The sequence below is a fragment of the Eschrichtius robustus genome, chromosome 3 (genome assembly GCF_028021215.1).
Source record: "Eschrichtius robustus isolate mEscRob2 chromosome 3, mEscRob2.pri, whole genome shotgun sequence".
In the NCBI taxonomy this organism is placed as follows: Eukaryota; Metazoa; Chordata; class Mammalia; order Artiodactyla; family Eschrichtiidae; genus Eschrichtius; species Eschrichtius robustus.
In genome coordinates this window covers 43,554,336-43,571,792 of record NC_090826.1, presented here as the reverse complement: position 1 = coordinate 43,571,792, position 17,457 = coordinate 43,554,336, and the positions used below count along the sequence as shown (strand labels likewise).

Here is a 17,457-nt window from a genome sequence, read left to right as displayed (position 1 = left end):
AGTATTCTTGAAGGTATAATAGCCAAACTCTTTCCAAATTTGATAAAAGACCAAAATCTACACATTCAAGCAACTCAAGGATTTCCAGAAAGATTAACACAGTGGTATTCACAACAATGACATTCACAATAAGATACATTATAATCAAGCTGTCAGAAGCCAAATGTAAAGAGAATATTGAAAGTAGCAAGAGAAGAGCAGCTTTTTTCATAAAAGTTAATCTCAATAAGGTAAACAGGTGCTTTCTCATCAGAAATCATGGAGGCAAGAAGGCAATGGTATGACACATTCAAAGTGCTGAAAGAAAAAGACTACAAACCAAGTATTTTATATCCAGCAAAAATATCCTTCTAAATGGAGAAATTAAGACAATCTCAGATGAACTAAAAACCAAGTTTTAAGTTTGTCATTAGCAGATCTCTATATGACATATTAGATGGATGGAGTCCTTCAGACTGAAATGAAAGGGTGCTCAAATCCACATGAAGAAATAAAGCATACTGGTAAAGGTAACTATATAGGTAAATATAAAAGAAAGTATAAATATACTTTTTGTTTGTAATTTTTTCCCTATCTGATTTAAAAGATAACTAACTGTATAAAGCAAAAATTATAAATCTGTGTTGATAGGCATATAATGTATAAAGACATCATTTGTATGGCAATAATAACACAAAGGAAGGGAGAGAGAACAGGTATATGGGAGTGAAGTTTTTGTATACTACTGAAGTTAAGTTGGTATTAATTCAAAATGGATTTTTATAAGTTAAGACGTTAGTTAAGAAAATAACGAAAAATATAGTAAAAGAAATGGCAAGGGAATTTAAATGGTACTCTAGAAAATATCTATTTTAACAAAAAGAAGTCAGCAATGGAGGAATAGAGGGGAAAAAAGACATAAGACTTACAGTAAACAGATAGCAAAGGAAGATATAAATCCTGTCTTATCAGTAATTAAGTTAAATGTAAACAGATTAAGCATTTCAATTAAAAGACAAGATACTGGCAGACTGGGTAAAGAAACATGCGTCAGCTATAAATGCTGTCTGTAAGAGACACACTTTAGATTAAAATACACCACTAGGATGGCAATAAGAAGATGAAAAAAGATATACATACAAATAGTAATTAAAAGGGAGCTGGAGTGATTGAACTAATATCTGACAAAATAAGACTTTAAGATGAAACTTTTTCTAGAGACGAGGGAATTTTATAATGATAAAAGGGTCAATCCATCAAGAAGGTATAACAGTTATAAACATAAGTTCATCTTTCAAAGGAACCTCAAAATACATAAGCAAAAACTGACAGAATTGAGGGGAAAAATACACAATTAAATAATAATAGTTGCAAATGTAAATATCCCACTTTCAATAAAGGATAGAACAACTAGGTAGATCAACAAGAAACAGAAGACATGAACAAGAGTATAAACTAACTAGACATCTACAGAACACTTCACCCCAAATCAACAAAATACACATTCTTCTAAAGTGCTGCATGTATTTTTCTCCAGCATAGATATATATTAGGTCATAAAATAAATTTATTCCCAATAAATTTGAAAGGATGAAATTATACAGAGTATGTTCTCTAGCTATAATGTAATGAAATCAGAAATCAGTAACAGAAGGAAATTTGGGAAATTTCACAAATCTGTAGAAATTAAACAACCTTACCCTAAATAATCAATGGATCAAAAAAGAAATCACAAGGGAAATTTAAAAAATAGAGACTAATGAAAATGAAAACAACATACAAAAATTATGGGATGTATCAAAACCAGTGCTCAGAGGGAAATTTATAACTGTAAACACCTCCATTAAAAAAGAAAGATCTCAAGTGACCCTAAACTTCCATCTTAATTAACAAGGCAAAGAAGAGCAATCTAAACCCAAGTAAACAGAAGGAAGGACATAATAAAAATTTGAGTGGAAATAAATAGGGAATAGAAAAACAATAGAAGATAAAACCAACAGTTGGTTATTTGAAAAGATGAACAAAATTGACAAACTTTCGGCTAGACTAACCAAGAAAAAGGAAGGCTCAGATTATTAAAATGAGGAATGAAAGAGTGAACATTAGTATGATCTTAACCAAAATAAAAAAGAGTGTAATAGAATATTATGAACTATTTTATGCCAACAAATAGATAACTGAGACGAAATGGACAAATTTCTAGAAAGACACAAAACTATTGAAACTGACTTAAGAAGACAGAAAATCTGAATAGACCTGTAATGAGAGATTGGATTAGTAATCAAGAATTTACCAAATGAAAAGTATAGACCCAGGTGACTTCACTGGTGAATTCTACTGAACATTTAAAGAATTAACACTAATGCTTCATAAACTCTTCCAAAATATAGAAGAGGAGGGACACTTCCTAAATCATTCTATGAAGCCAGTGTTACTCTGATATCAAAACTAGAAGATCATTGCACAAGAAAACTACAGACTAGTATCTGTTATGAATAGAGATGCAGAAATCCTCAACAAAACCACAAAACTGAATCCAGCAACATATAAAAAGGATTATGCACAATCCAGGTGGGATTTATCCCAGGATTGCGAGGTTAGTTCACCATACAAAAACCAACCAACATAATATGCCATATTAATAGAAGAAAGGACAAAAACACATTCCAAAAATCATCTTAATATAAACAGGAAAAGCATCTAACAGAATCCAGCACCCTTTCATGATAAAACACTTGATAAACTAGGAATAAAAGGGAACTTCCTCAACCTGATAAAGGGTATCTATGAATAACCCACAACTAACATCATACTTAATGGTGAAAGGTTGAAAGCATTCCCCAAAGATTAGGATCAAGATATCAGCCCTGTCCACCTCTATTCAACATTGTAGTGGAGGTTTTAGCTAGAGCAGTTAGACATGAAAATGAAATAAAATCATGCAGATTCGAAAAGAAGTAAAACTATCTCTATTTGCAGATGGCATAATCTTGTACAGATGAATCACATTATTTGTGGAGAATTCACCTACTCACTAAAATTTATTTGTAACTCCAAAATGAATACTTGCAGTGCTTTTGTAGTCATTCATGGACATGTGAAAAATTTGTGAAAAAATTTGAAAATTGTTGTGAAAAATTTGAGTTGCCTGGCACACACATTCTCAGCTGAGGTTGAAAAAGGCAACGCTCTACCGTTTTGTTTCAGCTTTCATACAGAAGTGACCAGAGGATAAGGGACAGTACAATATAGTAAGAGAAACTCTGGCTCTGGAGCCAGTTCTATGGAGTTTGAGTCCCAACTCTGGTACCCACTGGGGAAGTGGCCTCAGGCAGTTTCCTTAACACTTCTGAACCTCACTCTCTCTTTTGTGAAATAAAGAAAAGAGAATCAACTAGAATGAGATACCTTTAGGATTTAAGATCATAATCTGTGTATGTGTATTACCCCTAGGACAGTCATTCAATACTCGCTAATTCAGCAGTCATGACAACTTTAGAAAACATAACTACCACAAATAATAGGAACTCATTGTATATGGATAATCCTACAGAGTCCACAAATGACCTATTAGAGCTAATATCAACAAGGTTGCAGGATCAAGATCATTGTACAAAACTCAGTTGTATTTTTATACACTAGCAATGAAAAATACAAAAATGAAATTAAGAGAAAATTCCATGTACAATAGCATTAAAAAGAATAAAATACTTAGGAATAAATTTAACAAAAGAGGTGTAAGAGTTGTTTGTGGAAAGCCACAAAAATTTTTTGAAAGAAATTAAAGAACAAATTAAATTAATGGAAAGCCATCTCATATTCATAGATTACAAGGCTTAATATTGTTAAGATGACAATACATCCCAAATTGGTCTACAGATTCAACTTAATCCTTATCAAAATTTCAGCTGTCTTTTTTGAAGAAATTGATGAGCTGATTCTAAAATTCATATGGAAAGGAAGAGACCAAGAATAGCCAAAATTATCTTGAAAAAGAACAAAGTTAAAGGACTCATATTCCCAGTTTCAAAACTTACTCAAATCTACAGTAATCAAGGCAACATGGTACTGGCATAAGAATAGACATATACTTCAGTGGAATAGAATTGAGGCTCCAGAAATGAACCATTACATTTATTGTCAGTTGCAAGGGTGCCAAGGCAATTCAATGGGAAAGAATAGTTTTTCAACAAATGCTACTGTGACAACTGGATATCCACATGCAAAAGAATGAAGTTGGATCCTTTGTTCATACCATATACAAATATTAACAAATTGAGACATATGCTTAAGTGTAAGAGCAAAAACTATAAAACTCTAAAGAGAACATAGGCATAAATCTTTGTGACCTTGGACTTGGCAATAGTTTTTCAGGTATGACATCAAAAGCAGAAGCAACAAAGGAAAAACTAGACAAACTGGACTCCACTGAAATTAAACACTTTTTTGCTTTAAAGACTCACAGACATAGAGAACAGACTTGTGGTTGCCAAGGGGTAGGAGGGTGGGGGAGGGAAGGATTGGGACTTCGGGATTAGCAAATGTAAACTAGTATACATAGAATGAATAAACAACATGTCCTACTTTATAGCACAGGGAACTATGTTCAATATCCTGTGATAAATCAGAATGGAAAAGAATATGTATAACTGAGTCACTGTGCTGTATGCAGAAATCAACACAACATTGTAAATCAACTATACTTCAATTAAAAAAAAAACTTCAGTGAGATACCACTTTGAAAAGAAGAACATTTACAATTATTGGTGAATGTGTGGATAAATTGGAACTTTCGTACATTGCTGTTGGTTCAGCTGTGTTAGAAAATGTAGTTAGAAAACTTCCTCAAAAGTTAAACGTAGAGTTACCATATGACCCAAAAATTCCACTCTTAGTATACATACTCTACAGAATTGAAAACATATATCTACACAAAAACTTCTACATGAGTGTTAGTAGCAGTGTTATACATAATAGGTCAAAAGTGGAAACAACCTAAATGTCAATCCACTGATGAATGGATAAACAAAATGTAGCACATCCATACAAAGGAATATTACTTGGCAATAAGAAGGGAATGAAGTCCTGGTATGTAATACAACATGAATGAATCTTGAAAACATTATGCTAAGAGAAAGAGGCCAGATGCAGAAGGCCCCATAGTGTATGATTCCTTTTATATGAAATGTCCAAAATAGGCAAATCCATAGAGACCAAAAGCAGATTAGTGCTTGCCAGGGGCTGGACGGATGAGGGAATAGGGAATGACCGTTAATGGGTACAGAGTTTATTTTTGGGTTAATGAAAAATTTCTGAAATTAGACAGTGGTAATGTTTACACAATTCTGTGAATGTAGTAAAATCTTTTAAATTACTTTAAAAGGGCATTTTGTGGTATGTGAATTATTTCTCAATAGAAACAATATACATATGGTAATTTCAAGAAAGCTAAATGTTGGTTTGAAAAAACTGACAAAATAGGTAAACATTTCATGAGACTGGTCAGGGAAAAAGAAGAATATGTGCAAATATCAAGAATGGAAAAGAATTAAGACATATTGGCAGATATTGAAAATACAATAAGGTATTTTGTACAACCTATGCCAGTAAATGAAAAAACTAGATGGCGTTCACAAATTCTTAGTAATATTATTTATAAAACCCACATAAGAGAAATTATAATTTAAAAGTTTTCATACTCTTATAATCATTAAAAAAAAATCAGTAATGAAAACTCTTCTCAAAAATAAACTTGTTTAGAGTCGTACAAAAAATTGAAGGAAGAAATAATTCCTCCCTCATTTATGAAGGTAGCATGACCTTGATTTAAGAAAGTATAATATAAGAAAAAATATAGACCAGATTCACAAACAGGCTGATATAGCAGTACTGAGTTGGGGTCATCTTAGAAATATGAGGTAGGGTTAGCAGAAAATCAGTGCTGTTCATCGCATTGTCAGATTGAAGGAGAAAAATCATGTCTCAGTATATGTAGAAAAAAATTACGTGATGAAATTCAGTATCTATTCACAAAGATGCTGTTAGCAAATAGAGTATAAGGCAGCTTTCTCAATATGATATTTGATAGTTTAAACCAAACCTTATATTTAATGGTGAAACCTTGAAAGATTCCAAGTTGAGATCAGGAACAAGACAGAGATACGGGTTGTGATCGCTTCTGTTCATCATTCTATTATATTAGGCAAGAAAGAAAAATAAGCAAAATACACAACTGTCAAAGCATATGATATGATTGTGAACATAGAAAATCTAAAATCTTCTACATATAAAAATTAGTAACATTAACAGAATTTAGTAAGATAGCTTGATATGCAAAAATTAAAAAGGATAAAAATGATAATATGTTTAACATATAAAAGTACTTCTATGTATCAGCAACAGTTAGAAATTAAGATTTAAAAAAAGTTTATAAAAGCTACACAAATAATCAGACACTCAAGAATCATCCCAAAAATTATGTGTAAGACCTCTTCATGGAGAATATATTAAAACCTTATTGTGAGATAGTTAAAAAGACCTAAATAAATTGAGAGAAATACTATTCATGGATTTGAAGCCTTGTTTTTTTGTTTTGTTTTGATTTTGGCCATGCTGCATGGCATGCAGGACCCTAGTTCCCCAACCAGGGATCGAACCTGTGCCCCCTGCATTGGAAGCTCCGGAGTCCTAACCACTGGACCACCAGGGAATTCCCTGAAGCCTTTTTTTTCTTTTAGTGGCATTAATCTTCCTATTTAATGTACAGATTCAGTGATATCGCAACCATAATCTCAGAAGATTTACTTAGTCTTAAATAGACACGCTAACTCTAAGATTTATAAGGAAATGCAGAGGGCTAAGTATAGCCAAGATACTTTTGAATTGGAAAAATAACAAGGTAGCAGGACTTGACCTACTAGATACTAAGATTTGTTTTTTTTTTTTTTTTTTAAGATTTGTTTTGTAATTAGGACATTGGGGTGTTAGCAGAGGGCTAGACAAAGAGATGATGGAACAGAATATTTCTTGGAATGGAAATAGACCAACACATATGTGGACACTTGATTTTTGATAGGAGCATTATGGAGCAGTGGTGAAAGGGCTTTTTAAAAAAATGATGCCAGGACAGTTGGGCTTCTATAAAGGCAAAAACAAAATTGACTCCCTATCTCACAACATGCACAAAAAAATCAATTCTATGTGGATTATAGACCAAAAAGTGAAAAGTACAATTAAAAGTTTTATAGATAAGCGTGACTTTAGCCTTAGGTAAGGATTATCAAGCAAGATGCAAAAACAAAACATAAAGGAAAAATGATAGTACATTATATTCATCTAAAGATAACATAAAGAGTATGAAAAAAGCAAGTATAAAGTGGGAGAATGTATTTGCAACACATGTAACTAACAGAGGACTTATATTTAGAATAACTACCAGAGATTTAATTATTAGATTATATATGTAATTGTATGTAACATAATTTATATATGATAATATATATCATATAAATGGATAATTATATATATATTATTATGATCAGTAAGAAAAATACAACCCAATAGAAAAAACCCTTAAACAGGCATTTTACAAGAGAAGAAATTCAAATTATTAATAAATATATAAAATGTTAAATCAGGAAAATGTAAATTAAAACCATTATGAGATTTAACTATCCTCCTAAAAGTTGCAGAAAATTTTAGTCTGACAATACCAAGTGAGGGTGAGGTTGTAGAGGATTGGAGGATGATCTGATGCAAGTGTAGATTGGCACAATCACTTTGGAAAAGTTTGATTATTACCTAGTGATGTAGAACATATGATGCATATACTATTACCTAGGAGTTCCTTTCTTAGATATATATTTAGACAAACTTGTGCACATGTGCCATGGTACATATTTATAAGAATGTTTATGGCAGCATTGTTTGTAATGGTTCAAACCCAGAACCAGCCCACATGTCCACCAGCAGTAGAATGGATGAATAAATTCATGCAGTGGAATATTCTACTGCAATGAAAATAAATGAACCACAGCCACATGTAGCATCATGAATGACTACTAAAAAGAGTGTTGAGTTAAATAAATCACGCAAAGAATACATACACTATATATCCATTTATATGAAGTTCAAAAATGAAACTATATTGTCTAGAACATGCATTCTTGGCAGGGTTCATACTGTTTCTTTTGGTAGCAAAAATTGGTCTTGAAGGTGAAAAAACATTTGATACTATAATGGTTTGTGGCCCTCCAAAGCTTAACCCTACCTGCAAAATCTTCACTTAGTGTTTGATTTCTTTTTGAGTTTTCTCAAATATCACATGAGCACCATTTACACTGACAGTGAGTTTGTGGAAGATATGCAGAGCGTCTGCAAGGTCAGGGGTACAAAATTGTGGTGGATAGATGATTGGAGGACTTTCAAATGACTGATCTTGAAGTCATCACTAGAGGCGGTCTGTGTGTGTCAGTTGGTTGCCATTGGCTGCCTTGTGGATAGTATGTTTGATCCTCTCTCTGCTTTTGTGTGTGACTTTGATTTTTAGAATTAAATAAAAATATTCTGTTTTATTATTTAGTTCAACAAAAGTTATTCAACCCATCATTAGTTATACTAAGTACTGAAAAGAAAAAAATGTCAGTAATATTTTAATGAGTATCTAGTAGCTAATTAAGTTAAAAGTTTCTTCTCAGAGCAAGCAAAAGTTCAAAGTTTATTAAATATTGTAGGAAATTAATTTTTTCAGTGTGTTTTGTTGGAAAAATGAATTTTAATTTTTTAAAAACTTGATTGCATTGCTGTTATTATGTAAATGGTTAATTTGCATACGTAATTTGATGCATCACAATTTATATAAGGAATATATTACATTAAACAGCAAATACAGTTATAAAATTAAGTGAAATACTAATAGCCTTTAAAATTTTAACTTGGGATTTCCCTGGTGGCACAGTGGTTAAGAATCTGCCTGCCAATGCAGGGGACACGGGTTCAATCACTGGTCTGAGAGGATCCCACATTCTGCGGAGCAACTAAGCCTGTGCACCACAAGTACTGAGCCTGCGCTCTAGAGCCAGCGAGCCACAACTCCTGAGCCCGCATGCCACAACTACTGAAGCCCGTGTGCCTAGAGCCCGTGCTCCGCAACAAGAGAAGCCACTGCAATGAGAAGCCTGCGCATTGCAATGAAGAGTAGCCCCCACTCGCCGCAACTAGAGAAAGCCCATGTGCAGCACCGAAGACCCAACACGGCCAAAAATAAATAAATAAATTAAAAAAAAGTTTAACTTAAAAAGTTAAAAAAAGTAGGCCTCAGATACTTTTTATTTATAAAATCACAGATACACATAAAATATGTAAACAGATTGTATATGTGTGTAAAAATGTCATAGGGGAGTGATTAGAAGAAAATTTCTGAAAAGGCTACTTAGGGTTGATAATGGAAAAAAAAAAAGATCAAGAAACACCAGCCTAGAAATACATATATATGTGGTAAAACTATCAAGAAATGCAGAGAAGTGATTCCCGTAACATTCATAATATTAACTCTGAGGATAAGGTGGGTGCTGGGTTCTTCTAGAGTTCTGACAGTGGTCTATTTCTTGATCTGAGTGGTGACCACTCAGGTGTTTACCTTATAGTCTCTATGCCCATGTTTTATATATAATACTTTTCTGTATGGGTATTATATTTCATAATAGAAAAAAGGTAGTTTGTAGACTTTAAAATCTAGCAATGCTGTGTATTGCTTAGGTTTTATATGCACGATTATGAACTAAATCTCCATCTTAGTAAAGCTTCTTAATTAAAAAAGTAGATGTTGACTGATGAAAAACTTTTACCAAACAGTTTTTTTTTTTTTTTTTTTCCAGATGGGCCCAATTCTTCATCCATCCACTAATGATCAGAGATGCAATTGACCGGGAAGTTGAAGCTGTTGATAGTGGTAAGTGCTTTATGTCTTGCTGCTTTTTCCTTCATTGATCCAGTCGTTTAGCACATTTATCATTCTTTATCACTCTTTATATTATAAAGGGCTAAGTTAAAATAGATATGTCATGGTTATTCCTGAAGCCATTAAATGTCTAATTCAGTATATATTTGAAATAAATCAAAGAATGGTAGATTTTTGATTTTTCAGCCTTTGTTTTTTGAGGGTTTTACCACAGTGACTGACCTTTTGCAGGATAAGAGCCTAATTCTTAAAGCTAATGCTGGGTGTTAAAACTTTAAAAGTTCACATACTCTTTTTGTATGAAGAGGTATTTTCTCTGAGGCTTTATTTTAAGCACCATCCTGATATTTAAATAGCTTATTTTTTGTTGCCTCTGTGTGTCAGTGCTTTGTGGGTTGAGTTTCTGTAGTTCCGAAAACAATCGTGATATGTTTATAGATGAAGAAACTAAACTCCTGAACAGGAAATGCGTTTAATTTTACTTTTTGACAGTTTTTCTTATCTTTGTGATTTAAATATTGAAGACCGTTAGGAAGGCTGTGTGTCTCTATAGGGTGCGGGTTCATTAGAGAACTGTGCTGCAAATATCCCTTAATTACAGAGTACCAGTAAATAGCACCACTGCAGATTAATCCTGCTCCCTTATTTTAGCATTAGAAACATGTAACAGTGGACTTGGGGGGATTTCTAGTTCACATAGGTTAGGCTTGTCTTGCATAGCTGAAGGGGCCAGGTCTCTGTACTAGTTCTTCCCTTTGTAGCATTTTCCCTCTTGGCTTGATTGTCTAGTTCTAATAATCACTTAATGCATTCACTAGGCTGAATAAACTGCAGATGGCTGGAAAGAACTGTCTTGAAGTCAGCAAACTGTGTTTTACTTATAGAAATGTCACTAACTCTGGCCCTCAATTTATTTGTAAAAGAGGGTGGAATGGAGTTAGATTCCTCCTAGTTCTAGTAGCTCCTTATAATCAAGGATTTATTTTCTTCATTTTTGTTACTTGCCTACCCACAGTGTCTGTTTTTTCATAGGCCCAGATAAGTATTTGTTGAATACATGAAAAACCAAAATAACTAAGGAAAACTCCAGAAGCCTTCCCTACTTTTTGGGACCTAGGAACTATATTCTGTGTCTTTAATTCTTTCAAGTGTGTTTTTCTTTATACAGTTTCTAGAGTGGGTTGAAATTGGCATTTAAAAGGTTAGACATCTAGGGAATTCCATGGCAGTCCAGTGGTAGGACTCAGCGCTTTACTGCCAGGGCCCACGTTCAACCCGTGGTCGTCAAACTAAGATCTCGCAAGCTGTGCGGTGCGGCCAAAAAAAAAGATTAAACGTCTAATTTAATTTTACAAGTTTAATTCAGAATATATTTTATTATATTTTGAATATTATGCAGAAATATATGTATATACATACATATGTGATATATGTACACACACACTCACATACAATAAGTAGTTTTGGTTTAAGATGAACTTAAGATAAAGGCTCTGTTTTTTTGTTTGTTTTTGATGATAGGAGACCTAGATTTCAATTTGTGATCTGATATAAATAGCTAGGTATATATCATTAGTTACTTAACCTTCTAAGTATGAAGGATTTACTTGAGATGAGGGAGATGGGAGAGGTCTTAAATTTTAACTGGTGTAATAAACTAGTATTCATTAGCCAGTTTTGTTTTTTAGCATACTGTTTATGATATATTATTCTTCTCTTATTTGCATTTATAAGACATCAGAAAATTATAAGTAAGACAAGAGCTAAGTTTAGATTCTATGAACATACAACAAGATCATTTGGAGACTCAATATTTATACATTGATAGATATTGATATTTATTGTGAACACAGCGTAAATTTATCTTGGCTAAAACCACAAAATGTTTAACAGTTTTACATGTTAACGTGTATAGTATGCAGACCATTAAGAGTTAACAGCTCTAGGCCAGGTCTAAGTCAGTATTATATTCACACATCTTAGCTTTTCTTTTTTCCAAAATCAATATCTGCAAATAATGAGATCTATTTTTGAAAGCTCAATAATCAGATGTTATTTTCTTCTATTCAGATGTGATAGTCTTTATTCTATCATTCTCATCTCATTCACATGTTTTTAGTTGCCTGCATGCTTGGATGGCCCATTCAATGTGAGAGGAGTTGAAAGGAAGTTCAGCTATCCTGGTAGATTCATCTTTTCATTTTCTTTTTCCTTTATTCCTCTCCACCTGCTTATGGAAGAGATTCTTTCCTGAGTTTTTAATTTATTATCTTGTTTTACCTTCATTACTTTATCACTGTGCCCTGCATCGACAATCTGTTTTTGGTCTAATCTTTCAGTGAAGTGGTTATACACACAAATTTATAAGCATTTATTTGCACAATGCAGATAGGTCTGTTCAGTGTTTTATAATTTTCTTGAATACATTTAATCACAGAAGCTCATAAATGTCCACAGGGTAGGTTTTAAAATGGAATTAACTTATTGCTAAAAGAAGATTGTAGAGAAAAAAAGATTATTCTTAATGATTAGCTCTTTATTTTAATGATTGTTCATACTTTTACATAAGCATGTTTAATTGCCTGCATATTGTACCTTAGTGATTGAGACTGAGGATATGGCCAAAGCCTTTTTTTATATAATCAAGTGGTTGAGTGTGTTCAGTATTTATACTCTATTTTTAATCAGTTGTAGGAGGTACTAAATCACTTTTTGTAGGTATGTTTATATGTCTACTCAATTAGTTTTCTGTTGCTGCTGTAACAAATTACCAGAAACTCAGGCGTAAAATAACAACAGGTTTATTTTCTTAAACTTTTGGAGGTCAGAAGTCTAAAATATTTCCTCAGGGCTGCATTCCTTTTGGAGCCTCCAAGGGAGAATCTGTTTCCTTGCCTTTTCCACCTTCTAGATACCACCTACTTTCCTAGACTATGGCTCCTTTCACTATCTGAAGAGCCATGGGTGTAGAATCTTCTTTGCTGTCTGACTTCTGCTTCTGTCTTTATATCTTCTGTCTTTGATCCTCTTACCTCTCTCTTTTAAGGACCCTATGATTACACTGGGACCCAGATAATCCAGGATAATCTCCCCTTCTCAAGATCCTTAATTTAATCACACTGCAAAGTTCCTTTTACCACATAAGGTAACACATTCACAGGTTTTGGAGATTAAGATGTGGCCATCTTTGGGAGCCATTATTCAGCCTGTCACCTTAATAATGGAATTGTTTCTTCTGTGTTATAGCCATATCTTCATAATTTTTACAGAGATTTAAAAAATTTACTCTGTTGAAGCTATGTATATATTTTTTACTACATATGTTTCCCAGGTATGGAAATTATAAATGTATGCATTTTTTACTGTCTCATCTTTGATTTAGACTTCATGGCTTATAACTGAAGTATTTTACTGAATATACTTTTGCTTCTTTCCATCTCTTCTGTCACCACTTTAGTTTCCACTCTCTTTACCAAGCATAACAGTGATGGCCTCTAATCAGTTTCCCTGATGAATTTACCAGAATCATTTCCCAGAATGAATTTACTGAAGTCCAGATCTGATAACGTTACTCTCCTTATTAAACATTTGTAATGCCTTACCATTACTCCTATGATAAAAAAAAATAGCTAACATTTATTGAGCACTTATTATGTGCATTGTTATGATTATTACCTCCATTATCCTTATTTGACATACAATGAAACTGAGGCTTAGAAGTGCTCTTTCAAAAATTGTTTCTTATCTCTTCAGCCTGATATCTTGCCTCTGCTTTGATTCTGAACCTTCTACCTCCAGCAGCTAGTTTTAGTAGTACCTGCTGCATGATGTTCAGTAAATATTTGTTGAAGGAATATATCTTATTTAATTCTTATAAGAATCCTGTGAGCTAGGTACTTGTAACTCCATTCTATAGATGAGAAATAGAATCAGGGAAGTTAGATAACTTTCTCAAGGTTGTATAGCTTAGTAAATGGCAGAACTTGGATTCTAGGCAAGATACTTCTGACTTCAAAGTGATTGTTTTTAACCATTAATATTTTATTACCAACATAGTTGGCTTTGGAGGAGATTTAAACAATATATATGACAAAGTTCCCGGACAATAAGGAGTTTGATTTAACATTTTCTTGGCACTTTCATCAGTAAGATCTTGGACATAGCATCTGTTGACTGAAAAAAAATGCACAACCTAAAAGTTGAGAGTTATGTTTTATTTGGCGGATTTTCTGAGGACTTCAAGTCTGGGACACAGCATCTCAGATAACGCTGAGAAAACTGTTCCAAAGAGGCAAGGGGGGGAGCTAGGATATATAGGTTTTTTTGCAACAAAAGACCAGGTAGTCGGAACATCAGAAGATTACTGTTAATAAAAGAAACCGAGATATCTCAAGTTAAGGAATTTAGCGCTTTTCTATGTACGGGAAGATGCAAGAGTCTGGGCTCACTGAAATCATTCCTTTGATAGGCACCGCAGCTATCTGGGTCCAGTATCCTATGTTTTCTCATCCTGAGCTTCCTGAGGGCGCACCATCCCTGTGTCTGTAATGTGATGGCTTGATGGCTGCAACATCTTTTGCTTACTGATATGGCAGGCAATACTTTAGTTCTCACAATAATAACCTTTAGATTATTAACTGCCTGTTTCATTTGAAAATAAGGGAAAATCTCTAGAAAGGTGAATTGACTACCCAAAGTTAGAGAATGTGTTAAGTCATAGAACTTGTCCTAGATCATTGATTTCCCTGCTTCAGTCTTACTACACTTTATTCATAAAATTAATTTTTGTTACTTCCTTACTTTCAGTTCTTTAAGCTTGAATTTCCAGATAATAAAGCAAGATACTGAATTTCATTTTATTAAAAGTGTTTCCTTAAAACTGACAGAATATCAACTTGCAAGACCCTCTGATGCAAACAGAAAGGAAATGTTATTTGGAAGCCTTGCTAGACCTGGACATCCTATGGGGAAATTTTTTTGGGGTAAGGTACTAAATACTTCATCTTATTTCATGTTTTCTAGTTAAGGAAGATTGAGAGTATGAAAAGTTTATAAAGAATGGAAAGTTATAAAGGTAAGGTAGCTAGGTACCTTTTACCTTTTAGGGTAGGTAGGAAGCTTTTCAAATAGAAAGTAGTACAGCATGCCTATATTTGGTTCTCTAACATTGGATGTATGAGGAATAGCACCTAACATTTTGTGAATGTTTTCTGGGTGCCAGATACTTTGCTAACACTACATGAATTATCCCATTCAATCATCATAACAATGTTACGAGCTTGGTACCATTATAATCTCCATTAAAGATAAAGAAACAGGCTCAGAGAAGTTAATTTTCTTAAATATGATAGTGGTGGATGTGGGATTTGAACCTCTGTTTATCTGGTTATAAAGTGTGTGCTCTTCCCCAACCTGACATTTCCAATTATCAACAGAGATTCAGCAATAATTTCTCTAGTAGTTTTTGAGCTATGACCTAATTTTGTTTAATTGTTAAGCTGTTTAAATGGTATCTGGTTTTTCATAATGGCTTTTTCTTAGTGTTAGAATCCAGTTATTATAGCCTTGTATTAATCCTCTTGACCACAGAGTAGAATCTGGAATGAGTTGATCTAAATGGTACTTCATTCAAAGGATATTTGCTTGTTTGCTTGTTTGTACAGTTATATACACTTTGTATGTCATCCTTGCTTTATGTGGTTTATTTTTAAGAATTATACAGAATATTACTAAAATAATTAAGAGATAAAACCTAATAGTAGACTAATTATTAAGAAAGGAAGCTTAAGGCAATTACTGTTGTTAAGGTATTGCCAACTAGAGATTAATTCCTTATGTGTTAAAATATACTTTGAAATTGTTTCTTGTGAATTTTTGTCTTATTATTATTATTATACACTGTTTCAATATTGTGCATCACTTGGGTTATTTCATTAGTTAAGTATAGTAGCAAAGGATGCATTGTCAGTGTGGAGACTTTTAATAAACTTAGTTATTTCTATAATCTTTTCCATCTTTTTATAGGAAATGCTGAGACTCTCAAACATGAACCAAAAAGAAATAATATTGATACACATGCTAGACTGAGAGAATTCTGGATGCATTACTATTCTGCTCATTACATGACTTTAGTGGTTCAATCCAAAGGTAATATTGTCGACTATGACCCTTAGAATTATTTGGAAGTAGTGCTTTCTTAGGATTTGTCTGTCGTGTCAATGTTGCAGTGCACTGTTAATTTACAATACTTTAGTGCTTGATCCTAATATGAACTAAAGAAAATCAGAATTTGAAGAGGCAAAGCTCAGGGAAGCACAAAATCATCTGATTCTCAGGCAAATGTTTTTTCTTTTATAGACATAGGTCTTAACTCCAGGCTAGTCTATGAGTGTATTAATGTATTGATTGATCACGAATTGTTTTTTCTTTTTTAATAAACTTATTTATTTATTTATTTTTGGCTGTGTTGGGTCTTCGTTGCTGCGTGCAGGCTTTCTCTGGTTGCGGCGAGCGGGGGCGATTCTTCGTTGCAGTTTGCGGGCTTCTAATTGCGATGGCTTCTCTTTGTTGCGGAGCATGGGCTCTAGGTGCACGGGCTTCAGTAGTTATGGCACGCGGGCTCAGTAGTTGTGGCTCACGGGCTCTAGAGCACAGGCTCAGCAGTTGTGGCGCACGGGCCTAGTTGCTCCGCAGCATGTGGGATCTTCCCAGACCAGGGCTCAAACCTGTGTCCCCTGCATTGGCAGGCAGATTCTTAACCACTGCGCCACCAGGGAAGTCCCATGAATTGGTCTTTTAAGCCACATTTGGCTGCTGCCTCAGTTATCTCTGGTTTTGCATTTAATCTGTATTAATCATAAACTCTTAAAGGTCACAGTGTTTGTCTTTTCATCCTTACATAGGGTTCAGTAAAATGGCATGATTAATTGAAGTCTGTCATGGTGACGCTAGCAGAAGTATCTTAAATATAATAATACTGGTCAATACCTCTACTATTTTCCTTCTTTTATCATTACTGAAAATAATGTGTGTCAACTTTTCTCATTAAAGAAATCATAGTACCTTTCTTCTGTTTTCTTTATATTTTAATCTCCTTAGGCTGTTTTTCAAAGTCAGTCATTTGCTGAACTGTTCATTTTGATATATCAATACCTTATAGTTTGTATATTTCTTTTTGAAAAACTAATCCTCTCACCCTAATGTGATTCTCCTTTTTATAAAATTTTGCTCTCTCATTGTCAAAATTAAGATCAGAGCTGACTTGGCACTTAATTATAAAATATTTTTGTGTTTAGGATCAAAATTAGTCCACTAAAGTTAACTTGAACATAAAGTTACAGATATGGTATGGCATTCAAACTACAAATGTGCTTCTAGATTCCTTTTACAGCATTTATTAAAATAGGCAATTCTATATTTGGTATGTAATATTAATTTGCGATTTTTAATTAATTTTTGTTTTCAAATCTGTCATGAACATGCATTTTTCTTCAACTAGGTATTGATTCTTTTTCATTCTC

At 33.4% G+C, this 17,457-nt stretch overlaps 1 protein-coding gene across 4 annotated transcripts in view; it reads left to right on the top strand.

The window, feature by feature from the left end:
- NRDC (nardilysin convertase) overlaps positions 1 to 17,457 on the top strand; it is a 95,953-nt gene that overhangs the window by 40,511 nt on the left and 37,985 nt on the right. For all 4 annotated transcript variants that reach the window (XM_068539861.1, XM_068539859.1, XM_068539860.1 and 1 more), the window contains 3 exons: positions 9,855 to 9,928; positions 14,824 to 14,919; positions 15,962 to 16,084. In XM_068539861.1, coding sequence (XP_068395962.1) covers positions 9,855 to 9,928; positions 14,824 to 14,919; positions 15,962 to 16,084 — 293 coding nt within the window. The remainder of the gene's footprint in view (positions 1 to 9,854; positions 9,929 to 14,823; positions 14,920 to 15,961; positions 16,085 to 17,457) is intronic.